The sequence below is a fragment of the Cygnus olor genome, chromosome 9 (genome assembly GCF_009769625.2).
Source record: "Cygnus olor isolate bCygOlo1 chromosome 9, bCygOlo1.pri.v2, whole genome shotgun sequence".
Taxonomy (NCBI): Eukaryota; Metazoa; Chordata; class Aves; order Anseriformes; family Anatidae; genus Cygnus; species Cygnus olor.
In genome coordinates, this window is record NC_049177.1 from 16,138,630 (window position 1) to 16,164,880 (window position 26,251).

Genomic DNA, 26,251 nt, shown 5'->3' on the forward strand with positions numbered 1-26,251 from the left:
TTCGGGCCGCGGTTTCCCGGGGCGCCGCCGGTCCCTTCCTGCGGCCCGGGCCCTGCGCGGCGGCTCCGCCCGCGCCCCGTTGGCGGCAGCGGGGCGGGACCGGCACCGGCACCGGGAGGCTGCGGCTCCAGGGCTCCGGCACCGGGCGGCGGCGGGTGAAGGTGTGTGGGGACGGGGCGGGGGATGGGGACAGGGACCCGCACCGGGAGGGCCCCGGGGGGCTGCAGCGGGCGGTGCTCGCCCCGCAGCCGGGGGGGCGGGTTAATGGGGTCGTAATTCGGGACCGGGGGGTGGGCAGCGGTCCGGGCAGGGCACGGTCCGAAAGGGGGCACCCGTGGGGGGGTTGGTCGGAGGGTGGCCGCTGGGTTTGGTGGTGAAACGTGTTGTGAATGCCTGCGCGGTGCTTACCGGAGAATGATCGCAGGGTTAGTAAAATGTATGGGCTGGAAGGTTCTCAGCGCAAGGAGGGGGTCGTAATGGTCTCGGGGGGGGGTTGTAATGGTCTCGGTGTTACCGCAGGGCGAGCCCTGAAGGTGGCTGGGGGGCTTGGTGGCGATGGGCAGCCCTCCTGAGGGAGGCTGGCACCCAGCTCTCAGTAGGCGCTGCTGGCGGACCCTAAAACACGAGGAGCAACCCGAAAGTCAGGCGGAACGACCGCCCACCCTTGTACATTACGGCCCCTCAGCAAGCCCCAAACCTGCGATATCCTCCAGAAACCTGCTCCTGCAAACCGCAGCAGAGACCTTGTTGTGTGCTCGGGAGCTCGGTGCCCCAGGTTACGGCGTGCCCAGCAGGGCTGCGAATTCACCGAAAAGGTCCTGCCGGCAATTCCTTTATTTTTTTATACTTCATAGCAGCACTGCCTCGGTGATCACACAGCACCCTGCTCGGCTGTGGCGGCGGTAGGGAGAATCACCTCGAGCCTTTGGGGCTCGGGTGGCGCCCGGCATCCTTCCATTGACCGCAGAGTGCTGGTACCAGATCTGCGTGTGACTGCTAATACATCGCAAGTAGCCGAAGCGGCCCGTGTTTTGAGTGTGAGCAGGGCTCGGTGTGTGCCAGACCCCGCCGGACCTTTGTGAGGGGCTTGAGGGCTTGGAGCAGAGCAGGCACCGAGCGTAGGGACAGCCGCAGTCTGGGCCGTTTCCACTCGCTTTTTGTGCCGCTGCCCTCGGTCTGGGGCATCGGGCAAGGCTGGGCTGTGAATGAGGTTGGCGTGGAGATTGGGCAAGATTTTTAAACACCGACTGAAGAGAGATCCTGATCTCTCCCGGTAATTACGTACAGGTTAACCCCCATCTTGTAAACAGCCTTTCATCAGTATCTAGAGGAGTCTGTGACGAGCCTTGTCATTAACTTCTTCTGAGCCTTCCTGCCTACAGCGGATCTCTACAGAGATGCATACCAGTGAGATTAATCATAAATTGGGGGCTGGAGATGGAGAGCAGAATACAGAGTCTGTTCTCCCCATGGCTGAGGAATGCAGGGTAGGTTGGTGCTTTGCAGCCTGGCAGGGGAATTATCTGAGGTGACAGGACCTCTTCCTTTTCCCTGGGGCTCTCGCTTCGTGCCTTCCATGTGTCAGGGCAATTCTTCACCGCGGACAGCTGCCAGAGTGCAAAGTTTAGTAGTATTTGCCTGCAGATGAGTCAGCAGAAGAGAAATAGCTTGCTTCTGTGTAGTGGAATCATCTTGTAGGCAGAGCAGCACATGACAGTCACATCTGACCGTGCTAACAACGCCTTCCGAGTTCAGCGGGCGACGGGAGCGTGCGAGCAGGCTGTGGAGCCTGGGGTCGGGGGCTCGGTGTCCCGGTGTGCCGGCCTCCTGCTGACCTTCATCTCTGCTGGTAAATGCAACAGCTCGGGGCTGGAGCGCTTACGGGGTTGTGGCAGCCACCTCTTGTTTCGTACGTGTTTCAAGTTTAAGTAGCAGGTTTTATTTTGCCTTGTTGCAAGCAAGACGCAGCAGAAGTGGCAGGAGAAATCCTGCTGCTGCACGTAGATTTGCAAATCGTAATATTCTTCGAGAAATCCCTCGAGTCTCGAAACACAAAGAATGCAGATGAGTCAGGTCCCCGTTCCATCAGTGGGCTCGGGATGCAGGAATATCTGCTCTGCTTCTGTGGTGTCACGCGAGGCAGAGTCCTGCGACACCGCGAATGCCTACACTCGGGGCTAAACAAAACATCACAGCTGCCTGGGAAGGAGCAGTCCCTGAGGTAAGGCTTTGGTAAGCAACAGGATTTGCTGCACCAATTCTGGGACCTTGTCCGTATGCCACAGGTGCTGTGGTGAAATTCCAGCTCAGATGATGATTAGTTAACTCGCGCTAAGGGGAAAAAAAATTAATTTTCCTTGTGCTGCTCAATGCCTGTCCTTTCTCCCCCCCCAAGAAGTGGCTGCGTTCCTGTGGGAAATGCGCTGAGCTTTGTAGTCGGCTCCTCCTGGCAGAGCCCATGCAGCTCTCAGCTCGGGGTGAGCCAGCAGGCAGGTGATGGAGGGCACTTCCTTGATACAGGGTGCACACCGAAGAGATGAGTTTTGGAAGCGAAGCCACAAGCGTTCTGTAAAGTGGCGCAGAGGCTGGGATTTGCCCCTTGGGCCTTCCCTGATAGGGCACTTGTTAGCTTTGCTCCTAGAGAGCACTTTCTCGTGTCGAGCACGGATTCGGTTCTGCAAGAGGTTGATGCGTTAGGCAAAGTGGAACAGTGTTGATGTTTTACAACAGGGCCGTTTCTTCTGGTTATGCCAGTTCTTTGTCTTGGAGTTTTTCAGAATAAGCTTTCAGAGCTATCTTTCCTTCCCTGCTCCCCATCTGCTGCAAGTATAATTAATTTTAGAACAGGCAGTGTTTTACTCATTTGGGGAAGCAAAGATGCGTGCTCATGTGTTCAGCTCAGCTACAGATGCTGCATCCCATTGTTAGGAAGTAATTGTTTAGGGTGCTATTTTAGTCCTTTGGGTCAAAAAAAATTTGTTCTAAGAGCAGTAGCTTTATCGCAGTAAGGTATGGCTTGTTTTCCAAAACAACTTGTTCCCAGTTATTTTCATTAATAACTTCGGTGCTGGGAGGAGTTCCCGGAAACGCGCTAGCCACAGGGTAAAGGTTTTAGAGCCCCGAAGAGGTAAAATTACTGCTTAATTTCTGCATTAATTTGAGTAATTAACAGAGCTGCGTCACTCCTGAGGTGCCCAGCCAAGCTCTCCAGACTCTGCGGAGGCTCCTTCAGCACGGTCTAGCCTGTAACATCAGGGCAGGGAGAGCGCTTGTGTGCCATCCACCAGCCAGGTAGTCGAGAAAACCTACAGCTGTTTTCCCCCACTCTTTCCATCAACGTTAAGGTTGCTTCCACCAGAAACAGAATTGTGCTGCTTTTAGGTGAACCGGGCAGTTTCCGACAGGACTGTTGTCTTTCCCCAGTGTTTTTTGGCTTCCCGCTCACCTAAAGATTCTCTTTTTGTGGTCTTAGTGCCCTACGTTAGGTCTAACAGAGCAGCCTGGGGTACGTACCTGCAGGTAACACCACACCAGAGGCACTTGGCCCTACACCTGCTTGTAAGGTACCGCCTGGTTGGTGCTAGGTGGGGAGAGTTGTGCTCGTGTGTTACTAAACTGCATTTGACTCCTTACCTGGGGACATTCCTTAACTTGGATTCAAGTAAGCCCAACCCCTAAATCTGCTTCTTACCAGCTCCCTTTCGCAGAGCCCAGGCTCGCTGGCGGCCGAGGAGCAGAGCTTTACCCCGTGGACAGGCTGCGCAGAGGGACGCTGCCCGTCCCCTTCCCTCGCACTGCCCCGCCTAACGTGTTCCAGCACATCCTCTGCAAAGGGTGGGGAGAAGTTTTACATTCCACCTGGCTCTTATTAGAAGGGTGTGGAGGCATGCACGTAATCATCATTCCTGGGTGGAGGGAGGGCTCGTGCTGCTCGCAGCTCCAAAATGCTGCTTGCTGCGAGGGGAGCTGCGCAGCTCAGGTGGGCAGGAGGCACAAGACTTAGCTGCTGCTCTTCACTTACAGCCTCTGCAAACGCAGTGCCTCTTTCTATCTCAGCAGCTGAAAAGGGAGTGTGGGCTGTCACGCATTTTATAAATCCCTAGCTTTGCTTCAGCTGTGCGGAATACTTCCTAATGCTCCGGGGCCCTTTGGGAAGACAGCAGCGTACGGTAACTCCGGTTCACACGCCAGGGTAGCTCACGGCCACAGGGCTGCCGCGATTTCTGTCCCAAGCTGGCCGTCTGTCTGCCCATTCATCGCAGAAACGGTTCAGCTGAACTAATTACAACCTGGTACATAAAGTGCCAGGAGTAAGCGTGTGCCCGCATGTGGTGACAGCAGCTGCCTCGCCACCAGCTGAGTCACCGCTGCAGTGGGGACAGGGGACGAGAGGGGAGGATGGTGGCAGCCATCCCAAGGTGAGCTGTCCCCGCTGAGCCGCGGCTTGGTCTTGCGCAAACAGCAAAGCAAACAGCAAGCCGTCTCGTTAGTGAAGTTATGACCGTGGGTTGCACCCCTTCGCTCCTTCTCCTCCCCTTGTCCTTCTGCTTAAACCGGCTTCTTCCTCGCATCGGGGTTGCGCGGGGACCCGGCGTCTCGAAGCGGGGGCTGCAGCACTGAGGGGTAGAAGTGTTTGCGTTCGGTGTCATCGAAAAGAGCTGGGGGAGGGCTGGATGTGGACTGGGCATGCCTTAATCCTCAGCTTGCCTTTCAGATGCTAAAACAGCATAATGAGCCTTGTTCTGTTGATTTATAACTTGCACTGCAACTCTTGGGTGAGTTTGTCTCCAGCCAGCTGACTGCTGCACACTTCTCGCTCTGCAGAAGAGCCCCGAGTTGCACTCGATGATTCCGTATTCCCACCAGGCACTGTTTGTCAAGCCTTGGCAGCTGATGCCAAATACAACTGGCTAAGCCCCTTGTTAGGTGGCTGTGTCTTTGCACTGACCTTCTGTACGCTGTGCCTGCTGTTGACTGATTTTTTATTTTTTTTTTTTGCTTTGGAAGAGCTGAGAAATATCTCTCCCTCCCCTCCCTTTTTTCTTTTTTTCTTCTCCTTCATTTTGTCCCAGTTCCTACTGGACGCGCTTGGCAAGATGGAGCCGCCGACCTCCTCCAGGCTGAATTCCCGCAAGAGAAGAAAAGATGGATCCGGCCCCAACGGGGCGACGGAGCTGGATGGAATCCCTCCAAAAATGTCCCGGCGCTCATTCGTAAGTAAGCAGAGATAGGAGCTGTAGGTGCCTGGAGATTACACATTGAAGTCTTAGCAGCAGGAAGATAAATGTTATGGGGTTTCTGTGGAGACGGAAAACAAGGGGGAGGAAAGAAGCAAATGACAGTAGCTATGCTTCTTGTAGAGCCAGTTTGAAATCTTCCTTTGCTCATACTAATAACATGCTTACAACATGGGCTTAAATTAGATCTGAAGCGAGCGTTGCTAAGCTGCTTTTGTGGTCTGGTCAGCCTCTTTGTAGTCACTTAATCTGCACCCAAAGAGGCATGCATATAGATATCCACGTGCTACAAGAGGAAGCATGCTCTTCACATAGGTGGCTTTTCTCAGTGGCCAGCAGGAGGGAGAAATACACCCAAAAAAGTACGTAACAACTCGTGTACCTAGCAGAAAGTCCGCGTCAAGTCAGGGGACCCATTGGTGGGCTTGAAGTTTGTTAGCACCTGCAGAAGAAAGCTGCTGAAACCACTGTCTGCAACACTGGGAAGATGACTTCTTTGATTCTCCTTGTGTGGCAGGATGCTGCATTTATGTTGCTGATACTTCAGGAATGTTTAAAAGAGAATAAATGGAAAGTATTTCTCCTTCTAGATCAAACTTGGAGTCTCTTCTAAAGGTCATCTGTCTCAGCTAATGTCACTGTGAAGAGCTGACTTTATCTTGTCCTTGCCAACCATTGTGGTGATTGGTTTTCTACAGCTCTTCTCTGCTCCTTTTCCTTGAGCTCTCCTGTGCATCACGTGTTTGCTGGTTGCTCTTTCCTTATCTCTGCGAGAAGCAACTACCGTCCCTGCCACGTCACACTGGGGTCATAGTCCTTGGTAAAATTTGGTGATGTGTCACGGCTTTCCTCTTGGATAACGTTTTGCTCTTGGGGAGTACTTCAGTGCTGTCCCAAGACATTTGACAGATGTTAACAGTGTTGGAAGTGGAGGATTGAGCTGTTGCATGACTTATTCCACAGGGCCTTAATATCCTTGACTTCCATAAAGATCCATCCCGTCCCTCTTGAAAATTCCACATATTTCAGTGAGGAAAGAGAAGCATAAGGGTTATTCCATGGAAATCACTTGCTCTTCAGTTTGGTGTCTGTCCTGTGTTAGAAATAAAGCATCTATCTATATGAACAGCATGAAACAGGTAATACCCAGCCTGTTTTATTGTGCACATTTGGTTGTGTCCTGACCTTTCTAGGTGCTGCAGAGGAAGGGTGAGGTTGGCAGGAGCTTTTGAGAGCATTTCTCTGTGATTCTTTGATAATTTTGGTAGTTTTTTATGCTATTACTCCTAGCTTTGTATCACATACATGACAACCAAGCTGCAAAGAGTCTGGTTTTATTCACAAGTACCAGATATCATGGCAGTGAGGAAAGGAGAGAGAGGACCTGACGATAGGGACCCACCAGAGGAGGTGGTGTGTGAAATGTGGGTACCAGAGCCTCAGAAGATGCTCCTGTTGAAGGAGGTTTCAGCAGCATCAGTTTGCTTTAGTGTAGTGGTCAGTGGGTTGCTTTTCCTTTGCACCTCACTTGGAGCACTGTAGTAAGGGCTCACATTAACAGTACTGGCAGTGGTCTTTCTGGTTGCAGCGGTGCTGGGTACTGTGGCAGGACGCTGCAATGGGACAGGAAGCCAGAGAGGAAACTGCTGATTAGCTTTCTGCAGCTTGAAGGTATTATTGTAACGATCTGCAGGCTTGTTTCCCAGCCTTCTGGCTCAGGAAAGAGAAGGCATTGCTGCCTCACACCTTCCTGCGAGAAGGAAGTTGAGCTGTTTGTTCCATTATGGGGAGGTCAGATGTTTTGTTCCCGCTCAGAGGAGACCAGAAAGGATACCTGGACTTCAGCTGCTGATTAAATGTAACTGTCGTGATCAGGCTAGTAGATTAGCGAGGTTTTCCTGCAGCACTAGGATATGTTCTGCCACAGATCGAGGTCAGTCTCTTGTTACATATGCCTCAGAAAAGGGAGATGATGCACATGTTCCTTGGGGATTTGTGCTGCTGTTGGTATTGCTCTTTTGCTCATTTGTGTATTCAAACTGAGGAGCTGTTAGAATTTGCACATCACAGCACAGGCACACAAGTACAGCAAAGTGATTGTCTTGCCCGGGTGGGCAAAGTCACAGCCGTGACAATGAGGTTTGCTGAAGCTCCCCCTGTCAAATTCAGGCTAATCGCCCTGCAGGGCTGTTTTGAGGTTTAACACTAATTAGTCTTTCAGTACACGTGCTCGAATCATGCAGACGCAGTAAGTCACTCCGTGCCTAGAGCACTGCAGTTGCCTTGCTGCTGCTACGTGGCGCGCTCACCTTTGCGTTCTCACGGCTGACCACCTCTGGCTTTTTAGGGACTGAAGGAACCAGCTCCGTTTTCAGATGAAGTGGAAATCGATTACACTAAGCCATACATCAGAGTGACGTATGAAGAAGCGATGAGAGGGACCCCTTGTAAGTAAGAACCAGACTGGACGGGGTTTGTATAAATGTTGGGTTTGGGGAAGAGGTTTGGCTCTTGATACCTGAGACTGATCCAACCTTCTGTGTAAGACCAGGTTTGCAGCCCATGACTTTATTCATGCTTTAGTGGTTAAATAACTCTTTCTATGTGAAATTGGGTCTGCCAGTTCAGCTGAAATTGGAGGCTCTGTGTGTGAGGTGTTGTGCCTTTGTCAGTAAGATTCTCTGAGGTAAATAAATATTCATATTTTAGCTTTTCCTATGCCACTGACAGCTAAAGAGTACTGTCAGAGCTGAACATTTTTCTGTGCTACTTTGTCTGAAGCAGCTTAAAGTTAGGCACTTTAAAAGTCATCTCTTTTGGAATTTGAAATGCCAAGTAAAACCAACATATGTCTTTGTCCAGAGTATCCCATTCTAGCCTGGATTTGAATTAAAGTCAGTGTCATTAATCAAAATAGTCTACCCCCACAGCAGGAACGTGCCCTTCTGTTTTATAAAACAAACTGGGAGAAACTCTGCTCTTTGCAAGTCCATCAGGGAAGCAGAGGCAGGACTGGCTCCTCCTGAAGGATGGCTGCCCTCTGTTGCCAAGCTGTGTGCAGACAGTGCTGTCTTGCTTGGCCTCTCCGTTATGGAGACCCTGAGAGAATAAAAATGCCGCACTTCTGATTACCTGACTGCTGCTGATGTTGAGAGAGAAGCCAGCTTAGAATGAGATCTGGCAGTGATTTCCTGCAGGAGTTTCTGGAAATCCAGTGCTTTTCACAGTCCGCGTTAGTCTCCCAGCTGAAAGTCTCCAGAACCTGCACAAAGGTCTCTGATTTCAACATCGATGGCTCTCCTGCCTGCTAAGACTAAAATACACTGCATGCTTCCCTGTTGTTGTTTATGCCTGTGCTCAGCAACTGTGGCTGCTGCAGGTACAGAGGAAAAGAGACAGATGTCCCAGCCAATTCCCAGAACATAATTGCGCTTTAATAAAGGGGCGTGCCAGGGCCAGCCCTCTCCTGGCATACAGAAAGCTCTTGCAGTCTTAGGCTTTCAGATCCTTGGCCCTCCAGAGCCTCCTGGCACCTTCAGACAGAGGCAGATTTGCTGACAAATGACTGGAAGAGGCTGTCCTCAGGCTGACTCCTCTGCTTAGCTTGAACTTAACATCCTTCCCTTTGCATCAAGTCTTCCTCTCCCATGCTCTGTCTCTAGGTGCAGTCAGAGCCCTTCCCAGACCCAGGAGGTTTCGGCTCTCTTGATGGGTCTTCTCTCTGCCCCTTCCTCCCTGCAGCTTTGGTGTGCCTCTGAATCAGTCTGCGTGAACTGGGCCAGAGAGCAGCAGCCCATTCCCAAGTGTCATATAACAAGAATATGTGGCTTTCTGTCACCAGCAACAAGAGAGCCGGAGCCCCGTGTGGCCCCAGGGGACCAGAAGTCGGGGAGTCTCCTGCTGCTACGTGGCAGTACTCCTCTATCTCAACTTATCTTTGTGCTGACCTCAGGGAAGAGCTACGATTTACCCTGTCAGAGATGGGCTGATGGCCTTTGTTCCTCCTTATTAATCTATGATTTCAGTGCATGCCAGCAGTTCAGCAGAATTGTATTTGCCTTTCTCTGAGTAGTCCAGATGGGTTTTCAGATACAGGCGCACACTTCATTAGACTGTAGGGAACCAATGATGCTGGTGGGGAATCAGAACAGCCTGGTCCCTCAAACAGACGTGGTAGCTGTGGCAGTGGGCTGTAGAGAGGAGGATTTTGAGAAGGTCTTGAGATGCGGTCCTGGCTGGTAGGGGAAGTCAGGCACCTACAAAACATTTTGGCCAGTTCCCCTCTTGTATCTCCTTGCTGTGGAAAAAAAAAAAAAAAAAAAGAATGCTACATTTAGATTCCACAGGAGGGAGATATTCAGACTTTGCTTTCCCTTTAGTGTCCCTTCATGGTAGGTATGTGGTAGGTTTTGAGTCTGTTTTTGAACACGGTTGTATTTCAGCTCTGTTCTCTGCTGTGTTTGTTTCCATGTGCGAAGGAAAAGAGCCAGCCATTTTCACAAATCTTTCCTGGCTATGGCTCTGCACCCTGCCAGTTTCCTGCAACTCCCCCCCTGAGTTTCAGAAGGTCCCCATATGCATGCATGAGCAGCAACTACTTCTCCAGGAAGGCATCTTCACAAATGTCTGTCTGTCTGTCTCTTTGGCACAGTGGATCGCCCTGTCAGAGTTTATGCCGATGGAATATTTGACTTGTTTCACTCCGGACACGCCCGGGCCTTGATGCAAGCAAAAAACCTCTTCCCAAACACATACCTCATTGTGGGAGGTAAGGAGTGATCTTGTTGACTTTGGCTGTCATGGGAGCACAGTTAACCTCCGCTGTTGTGCATACAGGTGGCATAACAGGGTTTTTGTCTTTATGGCCTTGGTGGCTGTCCCTGCAGTTGTCCCAAATCCCACTTTGTTGTCGAAGTGTTACTGCAGTATGTTAAGAGTAAGATACATCTGCAGAAAGAAATCCTGTACCAAAAGAACACAAGGAAAAGACTCCTCATCAGCCTGTTCAAACTTGGCCCCTCTGTTTGTGACAGATACCACTGAGTATGAAAATATACTAGCGGCAGCTGAGCATCTGCCTCTCAGTTAACAGTTCCCCCATGGCTGGTTGAGCTTTGTGTCACTTGTATTTCCCTGCAAGTCACCCTCCCACTCCAGCTCTCTGCTGGGAATTGCTTCTGGCTAACCCCAAGCAGGTCCTGCCAGGAGCATGAAGATAACAGTGGTTCCTTGGGCACACGAGTGGCCACGTGGAAGTCAGTAAAGCCCCTGTTTCTCCAATAAAAAGTTCATATTTTGTTCATTAGATTCAAAGTCCTTGAGATAAAACCAGGAATATCCTGCTCGCTGCCTGAGGGGATCCAGCAGAGGTGTTTCAGCCAGGTCTCCTTCAAGAATATAACAGGAAAGAAGAAACTCTTTCCTCTGGCTGCTGCAATACGCTGGCCTCTGTCCACGCAGTGCCTCTGTGCCTGTACCTTCACCCACGTTTCTGATATGTGACACTAGAGACACCTCAGGCTGTGGATGCTGTCTATCAGGAGGTGACCTCTAGTCAGGCTGCGTAATAATGCTGAGGTGTCAGGAGCTGAGAATACCTTTAACTAGTTTTCTCAACTGTCATTAACTTCCTGCAGCAAAATGAAACTGATTCTATGACAGACCATTAATGTCTTTGTGTTTTGTTTCACTGCTGAGAGCATTTTTACAGTGGTATTTCTGTATGTTTTGTGTGTGCTCCAGTAGTGTCTGGAAGGGGAGAGGAGGGAGGAAAGCTGATAAAGTTAATCAAACTTTCAAAACGCTCTAAACTCAGAAATCTTGCAGGCAGAAAGACAAGCCATGTACATAAACGTACATCAGACAGGAAAATACCTTCAGGTAACGCTGTTAACATGCCAATTAAGATGTGTAGTTTTGCTCTCTGCCTCCGGGAGACTGGGGAGCTGTGGAGGGCAGTGAGCTGCTCCCCTTGCACCAGGAAATGAGGGAGACAAGAGGCCACAGCCCAAGTGAACGTTAACTCCAAGCTGGGAGCAATCTCACCCGCTCTTTATCATCTGTTTGTCTGGAACATAAATATATCCAATACCCTGAGACTGGTAATCCCTTGTTTACTTTTGAGTCTGATAACCAAGTGAAACTGCTTCCTCCTCAATGTATTATGTGCAGATTGTGAAGAGTCGTTCATTTACTTTTTTCATAGAACATAATTAAATGAACTTAATTTAAAGTGAACTCGCTCTTCATTTTAGTTTTCCAAGAGCTAGACTGTGTTGTGTTATTTATGAAATTAGAAGTTTAGGGAGGTGGGTTTTTTGGTGGTTTTTTTGTTCGTTTGTTTTTTACTTTTATTTTTATTTTCATACGGGCTCCAGTTTCCAAAGCTGAGACATGCAGAGGATAATAAGCAAGTTTCTGCCAGGTAGAACCCCAGGTGTCATTTCATACAGGAGAGTTGTCTTCTGTATTGGTTGGTTTTCTTGGTAAGCATTGAAGAAGTCTCCAGGGACCTTGAGGGCTTAGGGTACAGGTCCCCAGCTTGTGCAGAAATCCCCCAAGCAAATGGACAATTCCCCTTGCTCAGCCTGCCTAGAATGGCTCGAGAGTCTAGTGCCCTGTCACCACTGCCTGGTTCTAGTGATTTTTGGCTAGAAGTTAGGTTTGGAAGCGCCAGCCTCTGTCAGCAGCTGGAATTGTCTGGCTTGGCAGGGGTGTATGCAGGGTCCTTTCTCTGCAAAGTATTAGGGTAAATACCTCAGTCTCACTCTTCTCTGTGCCTGTTTCTTCAGTCTGCAGCGATGAGCTGACCCATAACTTCAAGGGCTTCACGGTGATGAATGAAAACGAGCGGTACGATGCTGTGCAGCACTGTCGCTATGTGGACGAAGTGGTGAGAAATGCACCATGGACGCTCACCCCTGAATTCCTGGCAGAGCACAGGGTAATATGTGGCATCTGATCTGCTTTGAATTTTGATTAGCTGCTGTCTGTGCTTGCTATTTACAGCAAGAATTCATCCGTGGGGGTGACCTCTGCCTGATCAACCCATTTCTGTTGAAGATCCTTAAATATAGAATGAGCTGGGTTATGGGAACCAGGTGGGGCTTCTTGGAAGATTAGAAGTGTGTGCTGAGCTGGCAGATAGTGACAAGGTAAAGGAGCCTGAGAGGGCAAAAGGGTTTTCTATGTTCGAGGAGAAGCTGATGCTGGTTACACATTGGTGCGCAACATGAAAAAGGGAGAGCATAACATTGGGTGGAAGGGATTTCTGGAGGTCGTGTGGTCCAGCCCCCTGCTTTCAGCAGTGCCAGATTAAATCTACATCAGCTTCCCCGCAGCAGGAGACCAGGCAAGCTGTATTGTGAGTCTTTTATCAGTAGGTAAGATGAAGTAAAAAGAGTCTCTGACATCTGTTGAACTGCTTTGGGAAGTGAAACAGCATCTGGCGAGTACGCTTAGTTTCCCCCTGTGGCCGTTAACAAGCTGTTTCTCTCAGGAGCTTAGAGCAGCTGTGTCCTTAGTCCCAGCCCTTCCTTTTCGTTGTGTGCTAACAAGTTTGATATGCAGTTGCCAGTGAGAATTTGTGACTGCTCTTGGTTGTTTTTTCGGGGGGAAACTGTCTTGCAGTTCTCGGTCATGCCTCTGAGTGGAGGTGTTGAGCAAAAAGTTACCATCCGTGGCAGAAAGCAGGAGACTTGCGTACTCGAGATAAAATGTTGATTCTCATGTTGTTCTTAATTTTCAGATCGACTTTGTTGCACATGATGACATCCCCTATTCTTCTGCTGGCAGCGATGATGTATATAAGCACATAAAAGAAGCAGGTGAGTCTGGGTCAGATTCTCTGCTGTAGTTTTTCCTGTGCTCCTGTATGGCAGGGTCGTGCCCTGCAGAGTGGCCCTGTGGGGACGCGGTCTGCCCAGGAGGCTCTGAGGGCAGGAAGAAGTACAGCTTTGGGCACTAGTTCATAAGGCCTAGACTGTTCCACATGCCATATCAAGGATTGCCTTACAAGGTTGTACATAAAAATTAATGTTACTGTGATTGAATTCACAGCCACCTTTTGACAAAATATTACGGCTTGTCTTACAGATTCTCACGAATGGAGAATCTTACAGACTTTACAGAGTGGATCCTCTAGCTGATTGATGTACTACTTGGGGGGGGGGGGGGGCAGTTTATTTTAAGCTTTCAAAACCCAGCCATCAGGGCTTATGTTTCTACCCGTTAAATTGTGGGACCCCTTATGCTGTCCTTGTCACCACGCTATTCTAAATGCAGTGGGTTGTAGTCAATAGTTTCGAAACCACATGAAGTGAAGAGTTGGAGCTTTTCTTTAGAAGATATATTTGTATTTGAGTAAGAAATTGTTTCTGACATGGTTAGGTCTTTCTTAGTTCCTCCTCATACTCCCAGAAAGGAGGAGCCAGGTATTGTGCATGCCAGGGCAGAGTCATGATGGTGTGAGGACGGTTAGGAGTGTTCACAGGAGAAGTTGTTTACTATTAGAGGTGGCAGCAGCTTTTTACCATGTGTCTTGCTACAGCTGTCCTGAGTCCTGTTCCTCAACTTTAGGCATGTTTGCACCAACTCAGAGGACCGAGGGGATTTCAACATCAGATATCATCACCCGCATTGTGCGGGACTACGATGTTTATGCCAGACGGAACCTGCAACGGGGCTACACAGCTAAAGAGCTCAACGTCAGTTTCATAAATGTGAGTCAAAGTGTGTCTCACCACAACTTCTTGCTCAGAGAAGCTGTGGATGCCCCATCCCTGGAAGTGTTCAAGGTCAGGTTGGACAGGGCTTTGAGCAACCTGGTCTAGTGGGAGGTGTCCCTGCCCTTCAGGGGGGTTAGAACTAGGTGATCTGTAAGGCCTCCTTCACCCCAAACCATTCTATGGTTCTATAAGCTGTGTGAAGCTGTGTCTTGCATAGCAGTAGCACGCTCCTGCTGTATACCAGTGAGCAGCAAGTCTGCAGAGCTAAACAGTTACACCAAACTAGTGTCCTTATAGTAGTAGAAATTAGATTTCTTCCTCCCCTGGAATGCTCACTGTCAGGAGTGGGCCCGTCCAGAGGAGCTGGGGTTTTGCTAATACTGCTCTATTGTCAGAAATCACTTGGTGACATTTCACCAGTTGAGAGAGCCGGAGGCCAGGGCATGTGGCAAAATGCGTGTTTTGTTGAACCGAGTGAGGTGTTGGTTGTTCCTGGCAGCAGCTGCAGCTCCTCGTATCTCTCCTTCCCTCAGCCACTTCCCCGAGGCAGAGGCATTTGTTAGGATAAAATCTGATCCTGTTCTCGCTGTGCTATTCCCTCTCTGGAGCTGCAGGAGTTAAGGGAGAAGGATGTGCTCTGATCCTGTACTGAGCGTCTTTTAGCACACAAGCAGAATGCATGGCAGGAGGCTTTTCTTAAGTAGAAAACATTTTTCTTATCACTCAGACACTATGCCTTTTTAATACAATCAAATACAAAATGAAACAGGAGAGGTAACGGCTGCTTGGCCTCTCTTTGGCATCCAACTGTCTCTGTTTACGAACACCCAGCAAAAAGTCTTGTGCTGTCACGATATGCAAGGAGACCTACAGCAGGTCCCTCAAATCTAATCTGTATATTTTATAAATATTTCCCTCTTCCATGCACTGCTCTTAGATAGTCCTTATCTCTGGGTTTAGTCTTGCTTTGTGGACTGTGCCAGGGCCTGCCACAAAGCGTCTCGCAGCCCCGCTGCATGTCTGCCATTTAGTCTAGGGAAGAAGCATCACTGAAGTGAGGGAGAAGTGTCACAAAACTGGTGGAGATGCTGAGTCTTAAGCAACGGTTCAGTGTAATAACGCAGATCAGAGGTGGTCGCCACTTAGATCTGGTGAGCTGTATTCTGATCCATCATTTACTCAACAGGAAAAGAAATACCACCTCCAGGAGCGTGTGGATAAGGTGAAAAAAAGGGTGAAGGATGTGGAGGAGAAGTCAAAGGAATTTGTCCAGAAAGTGGAGGAGAAGAGTATTGATCTCATTCAGAAGTGGGAAGAGAAGTCCCGGGAGTTCATTGGCAATTTCCTGGAGATGTTTGGCCCAGAAGGCGCGTTGGTAAGGAGCTGCCCGGGGAGAAGGGGAAAGGGGAGTTGGAGTCTGCGAACTCCAGCTTGTGTCCCTCAGGCCACGGAGCAAAGAGACTGACAGTCACTTTGTCACTGGCCTGGGACGGGATGGGTCTGAAACAACTGTTTTTTGCCTGGCTGTCCCGTGGTGCTGGCCAAATGTCACAGGCACTTCATGCTAGAGGTGCTTGAAAGTGGGTAATGGCGGAAGTGGATGCAGTGTCCGAAGGCACTATAGCACCGTGCTTGGGTTTCTGCTCTTATATTGCATGAGGAGTTGAGACACAACAGCTCAAAACTCTGCACGGGCTGTGAGCAGTGTCCATTTCCGTCACTGTTTGAGCCATGCTAACGTCCCTCCTGCTTCTGTCACAGAAACACATGCTGAAGGAGGGCAAGGGCCGGATGCTGCAGGCCATCAGCCCCAAGCAGAGCCCCAGCAGCAGCCCCACGCACGACCGCTCCCCGTCACCCTCCTTCCGCTGGCCCTTTTCAACTAAGACTCCTCCTTCCTCGCCGGCCAACCGCTCCAGGAACGAGTCTGCAGTCACCTACGACATCAGTGAGGATGAAGAGGATTAAGCTGCCAGCCGGGATTTGCTGCGACCCACTAATCGCCGAATCCTAAGTCCAGACCCACTGGGGAACTCTAACTGAGCAAGAGAGCCATAGGAACAGGGCTGACGGTGAGCACAGGGCCTCGGAGGCACCCGTTGCTCTTAGTGAGGGCTGCTGCCTGGAAGCACATTCAAACCTCCTCTCCCTTCTCCCCAAATTCCCTTTTTATTGTTTACGTTCTAGTGGTCTCCAGGGGAAAGATGGTTTTTATATTTTAAGAAACTACTCTTTTAAAACACAAAGAATAGCACTCGAGTGTGGCTCTTGTTCTGGTTTCTTTTCCCCTGTTAAACTCTCCAGGCGAGACAGAGAGTGGTAAGACCCACCTGCCCCTTCTTTCTTTCAGCTCCCCTGTCTTATCCCTCCCAGCCCCAGGCAGTATCCGTGCCACTGCCAAATGAAAGACCCCTCGGTTCCTCAACCAGGGTGACCTCGACAGCACGCAGGGAGCAGTTGCGTAGAGAAACTGCTAGGACACAGGGACATCTCTGCTGCTCTGGAGCCGATAGGAACTTACCTGGCAGGCTCGGCAGCGCTGGCATGCCTCTTGGCCGAGCTTCCCGGCGTGCCGCGGTGAGGATGTGCTGGGGAGAGGGCTGCCAGCTTAGCGTGCACGAGTCACCCCCTGGAAGAAGTCGCAGCACCGTAGTCGCACGCCCTGCAGGTGTGCAGCATTTGCAGCTCCAAATCCGCACAGGCGGCTGCAGGGGAAAGGCCTTTTCCAGCTAATCTTAACGGGACTGCTAAATCTCGAGCTAAAATTGAGCCCTCAGTTGCTGTTGGAGAGAAGAGAATGAATCTTTGCTTCAGGGCACTTTGTCTGTGCGTTTCCTCGGGTGTGTGAGCGCCCAGGTAGGAAATGAATGTGTGTGCTCCTTTGAGAAGTTCCTTGTCCCAGTCTCTGGTGTGTCCTAAGTGTTTGTCCGTCCACGCGGCCCCTCAGCGCTGTGCTCTGCGCGTCTCCGTGTTTCAGTTGCTGTGCTCTGAGGACTGGCGCAGTCCTTCACACTGGTCAAGTTGCTGCTATAAGGACAAAACAAGAATTCACGCAGCCAGTTTGCTGTCTGTCGGTATGTGCAGCTGGACAGATGAGGGGCATGTTTTACTGCCCAGTGAAGGGTGACAGTCCCGTGTTACCTGTCCTGTGCAATAAATGCACAAATCCTGCCCATTTACTCCGCTCCTCAAGGCAGGCCGGGAAGAACATCAGAGAGTGCTGCGGCTTTTTAAGATTTTAAACGTGTGCTCTGCTCATTTGAAAGGTCCTAGTCCTGCCTGCTGTCGTGTGTGTGTAGTAAGCGTCGAGCTTTGTGGCCCTCAGCTCTTCGGGTGGAAGTTTCCCTCCCCGTGCCAGGTCCCGAGCTGCTCGGCGCGCTGTCCCCGCAGCCAGCTGGCTGTCCCATGAACCTCCCACTCGCTTTTCCCTTCGGGTTTGTCTCTGGGTGGAGCTGCTGGGCTGAGCCCCCGTGAGCTCCTGCAGTGCTGGCAGCAGGCGAGGAGGGCTCGCAGCCCCGCAGGGAGCTCTGCCACGCGGGATGGGGGGCTTGGGGAGCAGCAGGGAGGCGAATCATCCCAGGCTGCTGCTGCTTGCTGGCTTTTACCTTGCTGTTCCTCTGTCGTGCTGCCCAGAGGGCTTGGCAGAGTCTCGTAGGAGAGAAACCTCTTCGCTCTGGGCTTCTGCTGAGGCCAGAGCCTGTGTGAGAAAGGGTATTTTGGGGATTCCTCATCCGCCACTCGGACCTCTCTCAGCAGGGGTGTGCACAGCTCTGGGAGTGTGGCTGGCTGCTGTTGGCTTTAAGCTGTGAGAGCAAAGAACGGTCCCTTGGTACGAGCCAGCCTTTACTGACCTGGCTTATTTATGATGGTGGAGCACTTATTTTGTATCACCCACGGTCTCTCTTCCCTATCTTCCCCACTTTCCTTCCTTCACCCTTCCCTCACTAGGGGTGTCAAGTCGCTTTCCCCAGGCGGATCACAAAGGCCAGGCTGCTTCAGAGCCTTGCAGCTGTTTTAAACACAAGTTATGCAACAGTGTTCTGTAATTTTGGGTAACAGTGGTGTGTTTTGGATGGTGGCTTGTTCTGTGGAGACCCTGCGTGTTTCTTGGTGTCTTTGCACAACCCGGGGCACTTAGGAAGAAGCCAGGCATGGTTTTACGTGTAGCTTGGAATAACAGAGCTGTTTCTTGTAACCAATAATCCCTGCTTCCTCCTTGCACTTAAATTAAAAAAAAAACACTCAAATCCCAGAGCAGTCTTTTTTTTTTTTCCTTTTTAGTTTTGTTTGTTTCCTCCTGGATTGCTGGACTGGCCCCATTTCCAGCGCTGCCCTGTCTTACCAAGACATTTTAGAGGGTCAGGACTTTATTGTAACCCGAGGCAGGTGTTGGAGCAGTGAATACACCTGGCAGTAGCGGTGACTTTGGGACAAACCCTGCCTCTTGCCCTCAGGGAAGACTTGGTGCTCACAAGGGCTCCCTGCTGGACGGGCTGGGTGTCCTACCTGCCGCAGGTAAGGAGCTGGGTCTGGCTGTCCAACAAGGTGACCGAATCCCGTGTTTTGCTGCTTGCCTGCGTGTTGCTGCTTGTCAAAACCAGGAGATTTCCGGGCCCAACGCTACCGTTGGTGCCTAGAAAGTCCTGTCATGCTCTGTTGCCAGGAGTCTGTCAAGCCTGACGGTCTCAAAACTGCTCACCAGTGTGTCTTCCAGCTGAGCAGTTTCACTCTGAATGCAGCCACCCACAAAAAGCTTTGAGTCACTTTTTTCCCCCCTTGATGGGAAAGAGAACTTTTTCCCTGAAATGGATGAAAGAAACGAAAGAGTGGGAGTTGGGAGCTTTGGTTTTCTGACTCTTCTCTTCCCCAGGGTTGCACCGGCCAGAGGTAGTGTGCTGGGGGGCACTGGGAGATCACCAGGGTGCTGGTCGCAGGAAGCTCTGGTGGTGCCCAGCACCCACAGTGTGGCCTTAGCACCCACATTCTGCCATCCCCTGCCCATCCCTGGCCTTGTGCATCAGCTACTCTTGCTGTCACCTCGGGCTGGCTCTTCCCAATCCGTGTTCGCTGTGCTGGTTTCTCTGTATGGCCTGCGTGCACAGCCCCGTGTCTTACTTGTTCTGGAGTTGTTTTTTTGGCTTCTGTGTTTAGCCAAATAAATGCAAAGTCGTTTTATTCGTTGCGTGCCAGGTCCCTTTTGCTGTTCTAGCCCAGCCAGCTCTCGTCGTGGCCTCCTCACGTGCCGTCTTAGCAGTGGTTGGAGGGAGAAGGGGCTTCAGTGGGGGGTGCTGGGCACCTCATCAGCCCCAGCCCACTGCGAGCCCTGCACCATGGCTCTGCTGCCCTGGGCTCCGTCCTCCCACGATCTGAGCCCAGTGACCAACACAAGACCCACGTACAGAGTTACCTTTATTCAGTGCAAGACAAGAGCCCCCCCGGGGCTGGACGACTGCCGCGCAGCTCCCTCTGGCTCATGGCCTTCAGGTTTCGGACCCTGTCACCCTCCGCTGACACGCCCTTTCCCCCTCTGCTGCCTTTGCTCCCAGCAGCTTCCCAGGGCCGCAGGAGGAGGAGGAGATGGCTGTGCAGGGAGGGCAGCACCCCGGGCTCTGCCCCTCGCACCCTCCTGTGCTCCCCCCCGCTCACGCCTTGGCGTTGCTGCTGGCGGGCGTGATGTTGAAGGGCTGGTAGCCCGGCTTGTCATCCTGCTTGCGGTAGTATATCCGCGTCACCACGGCCAGGATGAAGGTTTGCGGGATTAACAGCTGCATGTTCATCTCTGAAAGCGAGAAACGGAGACGGGTTGGTCGAAGATGTCTTCATTGGCCGTGTCCATTCCCTGCTGCGTGCTGGAGGTGCTTGGCCAGGAGCGAGCGATCTGCTCCCGCGTCTCCCGACTTACGCTGCGACCTGGCCTTGGAGGAGAAGGGCGGCGAGCAGGCGATGTTGCCGTTGTTGGCCAGGATACTGAAGATGGCGGGCTGCAGCGCTGTCAGGATGAGGAGAACCTGCAAACACAACACCCCCGGTGAGAGGCTGCTGTCCCCACCCGCAGCTGGACCTGGGTCTCGTCCACCAGCAGCTCCTGTCCCTGCACACCTCGTCGCCAACCTCCAGCCTGTGCTGCGAATTTCTCCTTGTGCTCAGGTTTACCTGGAAGCAGGTGAACTTGGCCTTGATGTTCTGCTCCGTCAGATGCAGCCGGGCCTGCCGGAAGAGGATGCCCAGAGCCCACAGCCCGAAGAGGGTGGAGGCACCGACGACGGTGTTGATCCAGAGCGCCACGCTCTCCGCTGAGATCTGGGGGGCAGGAAATGCGGCTGGGCTGCCGGAGCCACTGGCTGCGAGGCTGGGGCTGCGGTGGGGCTCCCCCCTCTCACACGTCACCCTGCCCATCCCCACGCCGCGGCACTCACATCAGCGGGGTTGTAGTTCCCGTCAGCAGACAGCACCAGCCCCAGGAAGACGGCGGCCGTCCTCAAGAAGGCGTACTGGAAAGTCCCTAGCATCAGCAACCGCAGCTTGCTCCTGGCACGGGGAGAGAGGTCGGTGGCGTCCCGAGGTCCCCTGCCTGGGGCCTCCTCCTCTGCCCCAGCAGAAGCAGGGGGTGAAGCCCCTGCCCCAGCCATCCCTCACCTGCTCATGGTGATTCGGGGCAGGCAGGGGCAGCAGCAGCAGCAGGGCCCGGTGTTGAGCACCATGGGCACGTCCTTCAGGGTGCTGAGCACCGCCTCCTTGCCCCCAAAGCCCTCCACCATGACCAGCATCAGGAGGTAGAAGCAGATGGCGAAGTACCTGGGGAGGAGGAGGAGGATGAGGGACAGAGGTGCTCAGGTCCCGCGGGCTCCCCAGCCCCACCGCCCCGGGGCAGGCACTACTCACATCGTGGTCGCCATCTCCACCACCATCATGGAGCGCGGGATCCACAGCCCGAAGCAGCTGAACACGGCCACAACCTGTGGGAGACGTGGGCATGGCACACAGCCGCTCCCCATCCCCGGGGGGGCTCAGACCCCTCGGGTGCCCCTGGTGCTGCCCCCCCACCGCCCCCATCCCCAGCTCACCGTGGGGGCCGAGCTGCTCCAGCGGAGGGTCTTCATCTTGATGGGGCAGCGGATCTTGTGGGTGAGGTAGATGGCCTCTTCCACGTAGATGGCGACCGACACCAGCGTCAGGATGGTGGCCAAGCCCATGATGGAGAGTTGGACCATGTCCAGCTCTGCCAGGGAGGGGTGAGAAAGGGGTTCGGTCAAATCCTGTTGCGTGTCCCTCCCCAGAGCCACCGCAGCAGGGTGCTGCCCCCAGCCCACCTCGGGGTCCCTTTTGGCACAGCACTGGAAGCCACTCGCTGTGTCCTTGGTGGATCTGGCAGTGCCGGAGCCGGTGCTTTGGTCCCTCCCCCCCCATCCCATGTCACCCACCCGCTGCTCCCCTCACTGCTCTCTTCCGCCACCACCACCCCCTGGGCAGGGCTCTGGGGTGGGAGCTGAGACCCCAGCAGCACCCCATTGCCTCCCCCCTTCTTGTCCCTGCCGCATCCCCCTCCATCCCTCATCCCCGTCCCACTGCCCAGGGGGACACAAGGAGGGTCCCCCCGCACCGCCCGCTCCCTCCGCTTACCCTGCAGCAGCTGCCGGGAGGTGGGCGGCAGGGAGAAGCAGGCTGCCGGCACGCTGAAGTTGGTTATCAGCATCTCCACCAGCGAGCGGGGGAACCTGCGGAGAAGGGGAACACTGCCAGGGACACGGGGACACCCAGCCCCATTGGGTCCCCCTGCCTCGCCCCCCCCACCTGCCTCCCTTCCTTTAACCCAAAATCCTGCTCCGAAAAGCAGCTGCAAAGCGTCCCAGCAGCACGTGGGGGGTTCCCCACAACCCACCTGGGGTCATCTGCCAGCTCCACGGCGGGCTCCATCCTGCCCCGCTGCTCCCCGGCTCTGTCCCAGCGGCTGCGGGGCTGCTCGGCGCCGCCTGCCTCCGCGTCCCCTCCCCGATCCTACGTGGGGTCAGAGTCCCCAGGGCAGGGACCTCGGGGAGGCTTCGGTGCCTCGTTCAAGTTTAACCAGCTCCGGGCGCTCATTGGCGAGCCCCCGCGCCCTGCCGGCCCCACAAACACCTCGGCCGCCCGGTTATCGACCCGGGTGCCGGGAGGAGCGGCCGTCCGCGTGCCATCGCGCCTGCGTGTCCCCAAAACCCCCCTGCGATGGCATGACACCACCTGCCCGCCCCTTGGGGCACCCCACGGATGGGTTTGGGTGGGGGGTCCCCATGGTGCCGGGGTCCCCGTGCGCCCTCCTGTCCCCTCTGCGGCAGTGGCTGGATGGGACCTGGTGCCACCATGCCTGCCACCTTCCGTCCGTCCTTCCCGGCAGTGGCACCTGCCCTGCTCGCATGGCAGCAGGGGGCTGGGCCCTGCTGGGAGCAGCTCCCGTGACGCTAGAGGGCAGGGCCAGCCCTGCTCAGCACCACGGCTCAGCACCCAGCGTCAGTGCCGGCACCCGGGGTGAAGTCCCGGTGCCCTCCCAGCACCCCAAGGCAGACGGGCTCTGGTTTGCGCTGGGACCTCAGACGTCTTCAAGCCCCTCTCCCTCTGCCCCCAGGCAGGGGGCTCCTGCAGGAGCCAGGGTGGCACCTGCACCCCAAAAGGGTCCCCAGCACCCTGCTGCGGGAGCAGGATGCTGCGGTTGCCGTGGGACTGGGGTTCCGGGGGGATGCCGGGGTTGCCGTGGGAGTGGAATGGGGTTGTTGGGCTGTGGCCAGGAGAAGGGGATGCAGTCCACCCAGCGAGGCCGTGGCCAAGGCCTCGCAGCTGCCCAGCCCACCATGGAGCTCTTCATGCCCCTTCACTTCACCATCCTCCTGTGCCTGTGCTTGCTGCTCTTGGGCCCGTAAGTCGCCCCACAGCAGCGGTCCGAGCCCCATCCTGCCGACACGGGGCAACAGAGCCGCCCTTCCACGTCGGCATCCTGCAGATGTTAGAGCCGGGCATCAGCTCTGACATCCCCGAGCTGCATCGTCTCCCGTGCCCACCGCCCGTCCCAAGCAGCCCCTGGGCCTGGGCACCCCACTGCCCGCTCGTCCCCTCTCCCTCGGCCCCAAGCTCCCCTCGCTCCCGCCGCAGGTGCAGCTGGCTGGCTCTGCACGTCCTGCTGCTGGTCCCCATCTCCAGCACCATCTTCGTGATCCTCATCCTGGCTGTCACCAGCCTCGTCCTGCTCAGCGTTGCCTACCTGGAGCTCCCCCAGCCAGGTGAGGCGCCCGGACGGGTGGGGGATACGGGAGCGGGGGGCTGGGGGGAGCAGCGTCCCCATCGTGTCACCCGCACCAGGGGCCTGGGAGGACGCGCTGGAGCAGAGGCTCTGTGGCACAGCGAGACGGCAGCGCTGGCGCGGGTGCCAGTGGCCCCGCTGGCGACGCATCGTCTGCTGCCCTCACTGCAACGGCTACGTGAAGGTGAGGGACACGGGGTGCCCGAGGTGCCTCGCACACCCAGCGCTGCCCACCCCGCGCCACAGTCCCACTGACCACATCCTGCACCCTTGTCCCTACGCACCGCGCACCCCATGCATCCTGTGCCCTCTCTGCACCTCGCGTGCCCAGCCCTGTGCACTCCATCACCCCTTGCACACTCGGCACCGTGTTCATGACCCTCGGTGCCCCCGACCCCATCGGGGTGCACAGGAGCTGCCCCCTGCCACCGGCACCCCTCCGCCACACCAGTTCAACCCGCATTGCCCGGGGCTGGGAAAACACATCAGCTCCTGCAACAGCTGCTGTCCCTGACGGTCGCTGTGCGCTATGTCACGACTGTCCCGCTGTCCTGCGTCACCTACCCGGTGCTCAGCCCCCTGAGCCCATTGCCCTGGGGAAGAGCTGCACGTATCCTTGGCCCGGAGAGGCAGAGCCCTGCCCCGACGTGCACGCACACGTGTTGCACGCCCCGTGGTGCCGCCCGGGCTGGCACATGCTGGAGCCTGTTCCCCTTGCTGCGCGTAGCCCCAGGGCCAGCAGTGGGGCTGGGTGCCCTCTGCACAGCACGACCACGGCTCCTGGTCCCTGACTGGCTCTGCAGCATCGTGGCGACCTTCCTCAGCGCTCCCTGCCCGAACCTGCTCGTGTCCTGGGTCCCCTGCTTCGTCACCTGAGCGCAGCACACACCGAGGTGCCAGGTACAGCCACAGGGTGCCCCCACCAGGCTCCGTCACCCCCGTGTCCCCACAGCCACCCTTCTCCCCGCAGGCTGCTGCTGCAGGCAAAGGCAGGCAGGACGGGCAGGAGCCAAAGGCAGGTGAGCATCCGCCTCCTGGCACAGGCAGGACCAGGCGAGGTTTTGGGGCAGCCCCATCACCTCAGACCCGGCCAGGGCACTCCTCACAGCCCCAGGATGCTGTAGGGCTGACCAGCTCCCCTGAGGACTGCACCGGGATTCCCCTTTCCTGCCAAAAAATCCCTTAGGTGGAGAAGGAGAATGGAGCACCCAGCAGAGCCACTCAAGCCACCGGGCCCTGGCAATTTAAGGCTCAGGGAACCCCCAGTGCCACGGGCATTGCGGTGGGTGTTGTGCTCCAAGGAGCTGCTGGAGGGGGCATGGTGTGCTGGCAAACCCTCTCTGCTTGGTTAGCTTTTTCTTTCTTTAAACAAAACTGTTTGACCTTTGAAACCCTGCCCAAAAAAGCCGATCGGACCCCTCTCAGCGTGTCTGCGTCGCCCACACGGCTGCTTTGTCAGCGTTCCCCAATACTTGGAAAAGCTCTGGAAATGCAAATATTTGCATGGGGTTTGGGGATGGTTTTCCGCCCATCTCTAACTGCCCGGGGCTGCGGCCGGAGCAGCTGGCCCAGCTCCTGGGGAGCCCACGGGGGCCGGCAGCTGTGCTTGTCCCCGGGGGCTGCGTGCCACCGGCCCCTGGCTTCCTGGTGGCCAGGCCAGGTGGCCTGGCTGCTTGTCCCAGCTGATGTCCCTCGCAGAGCCCTGCTGAGAGCTGTCAGGAGGCCGAAATGCTCCTGTCTCCCTGCTCTCCTCTCCCACCCAGCGCCTAGGGGTGTGGCGGATGGCAGGGATGCCAAGGAGTGAAAATGTCCCGCTGCACCCGCACCGGCTCCCCGCACCGTCCCGCACACCGAGGGACACGCACTGCTCCAGCACCCGGCCTTCAGGCTGAGCTCCGTCCACACAAACAGGCAATAAACATCTTCACCCCGAGCTCTCCTGCCCAGGACTCTGCTCTGTGCTGTCACTGTGTCAGCCACACAGCCCCGGTACCCCCGTGTCAGGGTTTTAGGGGGAGCTGGTGACCCCGCTCAGCCCCCCGCGGCGTGCCGGCAGCACCCCACGGAGACGCTGGAAGCAGGAGGGTGGACGCGGCTTAAGAGAAACAAATAAAGCGTGGCGGTGGCCGGACTTGAGAAAGGGACAGGAAAGCCTTTCCCAGGGCGCCGGCTCTGCCTGGCCTCCCCCGCACCCCATGAGCATCGCCAAGAGGAAACTCGACGGCGAGAGGCCGGGGGGCCGGATCCTGCCGGTGGCAAGGCGAGGCGAGGCTCCGTTTGCCATTGCATGCCCTGCTGCAACGCAACGCCAGAGCTCCTGGCATTGGCACACTCGCTGCCAGGTTGCGGGGGGACACCAGGACGGAGTCCTGGCCCCGAGAGCATCGCCGTGCAATGGTCAGCGCGGGGCCGTGGCTGTGCCCCCGGGGCTGGCCCCAGCACAGGAGGGATGGGGCTGTGTCCCCCTGGCCCCGGGGCTGCAGCCGCCCCGCTGATAGCGCCGCAGGGGAGCCCTGCCCGCGGCTGGCCCGCAGATAAGCGCGGTGTGCGCCCCACCGATTGCCCCTGGAAGGAGGCGGCCAGCAGGGCGGGAGCGGCCGTCCCCGGCAGATAGGGCTGGGAGGGAGCAGAGCTGTGCGGCAGGAGGTGGGGACCCCCTGGCAGAGCAGCAGCCCCCCCCTCAGATCACCCTTTCGCAGTGGGGAGCAGTCCCTCTGCAAAAAGAAAACCCCTCCCGATGCCCCTGCAAACCCCCAGGTCTCCTGCAGTCGAGGCCCTCGCCGTGCCTCGGTTTCCCCATCTGTAACAAGACAAACGATGCCTGTGGCAGGAGAGCAGAGTCAGCTCATTGCTTTGCTCTGATGCCAGGGGAGAGCCCGTGCCATGCGTTATTTGTAGCCGGGGCCGGCATTTCAGGCAGGCACACGCTGCCCATCAAGGTCACCGGGGCCAGGGGGGAGAATGGGGAGGGAAGGTGGGGGCGCAGGCGCAGCCAGCGGTGCCGCCGCACCCATCCTCGG

At 55.1% G+C, this 26,251-nt stretch overlaps 3 protein-coding genes across 9 annotated transcripts in view; 2 read left to right on the forward strand and 1 right to left on the reverse strand.

Moving 5' to 3' along the window:
* On the forward strand, window positions 1–18,215 carry PCYT1A (phosphate cytidylyltransferase 1A, choline). 2 transcript variants are annotated; one of them, XM_040567765.1, is made up of 9 exons: window positions 1–161; window positions 5,073–5,213; window positions 7,585–7,684; window positions 9,889–10,005; window positions 12,029–12,180; window positions 12,985–13,063; window positions 13,815–13,957; window positions 15,150–15,338; window positions 15,725–18,215. In XM_040567765.1, exons 2-9 carry the CDS (start codon window positions 5,097–5,099, stop codon window positions 15,929–15,931), a joined length of 1,104 nt encoding a protein of 367 aa, XP_040423699.1. In that variant the 5' UTR covers window positions 1–161; window positions 5,073–5,096; the 3' UTR covers window positions 15,932–18,215. The 2 variants fall into 2 exon arrangements, with proteins under 2 accessions (XP_040423699.1, XP_040423700.1); XM_040567766.1 differs by lacking the exon at window positions 1–161 and adding an exon at window positions 3,815–3,834.
* The window catches only part of SLC51A (solute carrier family 51 subunit alpha), a 13,247-nt gene continuing 3,294 nt past the window's right edge, over window positions 16,299–26,251 (reverse strand). The window contains exons 1-9 of one of the 4 annotated variants that reach the window (XM_040567768.1): window positions 23,680–23,952; window positions 21,584–21,678; window positions 21,028–21,182; window positions 20,846–20,919; window positions 20,600–20,758; window positions 20,380–20,491; window positions 20,117–20,263; window positions 19,866–19,971; window positions 16,299–19,742 (exon numbers count right to left, since the gene is read on the reverse strand). In XM_040567768.1, coding sequence (XP_040423702.1) covers window positions 19,606–19,742; window positions 19,866–19,971; window positions 20,117–20,263; window positions 20,380–20,491; window positions 20,600–20,758; window positions 20,846–20,919; window positions 21,028–21,182; window positions 21,584–21,678; window positions 23,680–23,717 — 1,023 coding nt within the window. In that variant the 5' untranslated portion in view covers window positions 23,718–23,952 and the 3' untranslated portion in view covers window positions 16,299–19,605. Of the gene's footprint in view, window positions 19,743–19,865; window positions 19,972–20,116; window positions 20,264–20,379; window positions 20,492–20,599; window positions 20,759–20,845; window positions 20,920–21,027; window positions 21,519–21,583; window positions 21,679–21,842; window positions 21,975–23,679; window positions 23,953–26,251 lie in introns of those variants that run through there. The other 3 variants (XM_040567769.1, XM_040567770.1, XM_040567767.1) reach the window with 3 other exon arrangements.
* LOC121075012 lies at window positions 22,044–25,190 on the forward strand. Of its 3 annotated transcripts, XM_040567761.1 has the most exons (5): window positions 22,044–22,850; window positions 23,084–23,211; window positions 23,291–23,415; window positions 24,202–24,250; window positions 24,995–25,190. In XM_040567761.1, the coding sequence occupies exons 1-5, from the start codon at window positions 22,171–22,173 to the stop codon at window positions 25,033–25,035; spliced, it is 1,023 nt and encodes a 340-aa protein (XP_040423695.1). In that variant the 5' UTR covers window positions 22,044–22,170; the 3' UTR covers window positions 25,036–25,190. The 3 variants fall into 3 exon arrangements, with proteins under 3 accessions (XP_040423695.1, XP_040423696.1, XP_040423698.1); XM_040567762.1 differs by lacking the exon at window positions 23,291–23,415; XM_040567764.1 differs by lacking the exons at window positions 23,291–23,415; window positions 24,202–24,250.

Excerpts from the sequence above, each read along its gene's own strand:
- PCYT1A (XM_040567765.1), top strand. The coding sequence starts at position 5,097 with ATGGAGCCGCCGACCTCCTCCAGGCTGAATTCCCGCAAGAGAAGAAAA. Across the intron at positions 13,064-13,814 it reads TAAGCACATAAAAGAAGCAG|GCATGTTTGCACCAACTCAG; the intron begins GTGAGTCTGGGT and ends CCTCAACTTTAG. Across the intron at positions 15,339-15,724 it reads TTGGCCCAGAAGGCGCGTTG|AAACACATGCTGAAGGAGGG; the intron begins GTAAGGAGCTGC and ends CTTCTGTCACAG.
- LOC121075012 (XM_040567761.1), top strand. The coding sequence starts at position 22,171 with ATGACACCACCTGCCCGCCCCTTGGGGCACCCCACGGATGGGTTTGGG. Across the intron at positions 22,851-23,083 it reads TGCTTGCTGCTCTTGGGCCC|GTGCAGCTGGCTGGCTCTGC; the intron begins GTAAGTCGCCCC and ends CTCCCGCCGCAG. Across the intron at positions 23,212-23,290 it reads CCTGGAGCTCCCCCAGCCAG|GGGCCTGGGAGGACGCGCTG; the intron begins GTGAGGCGCCCG and ends CACCCGCACCAG.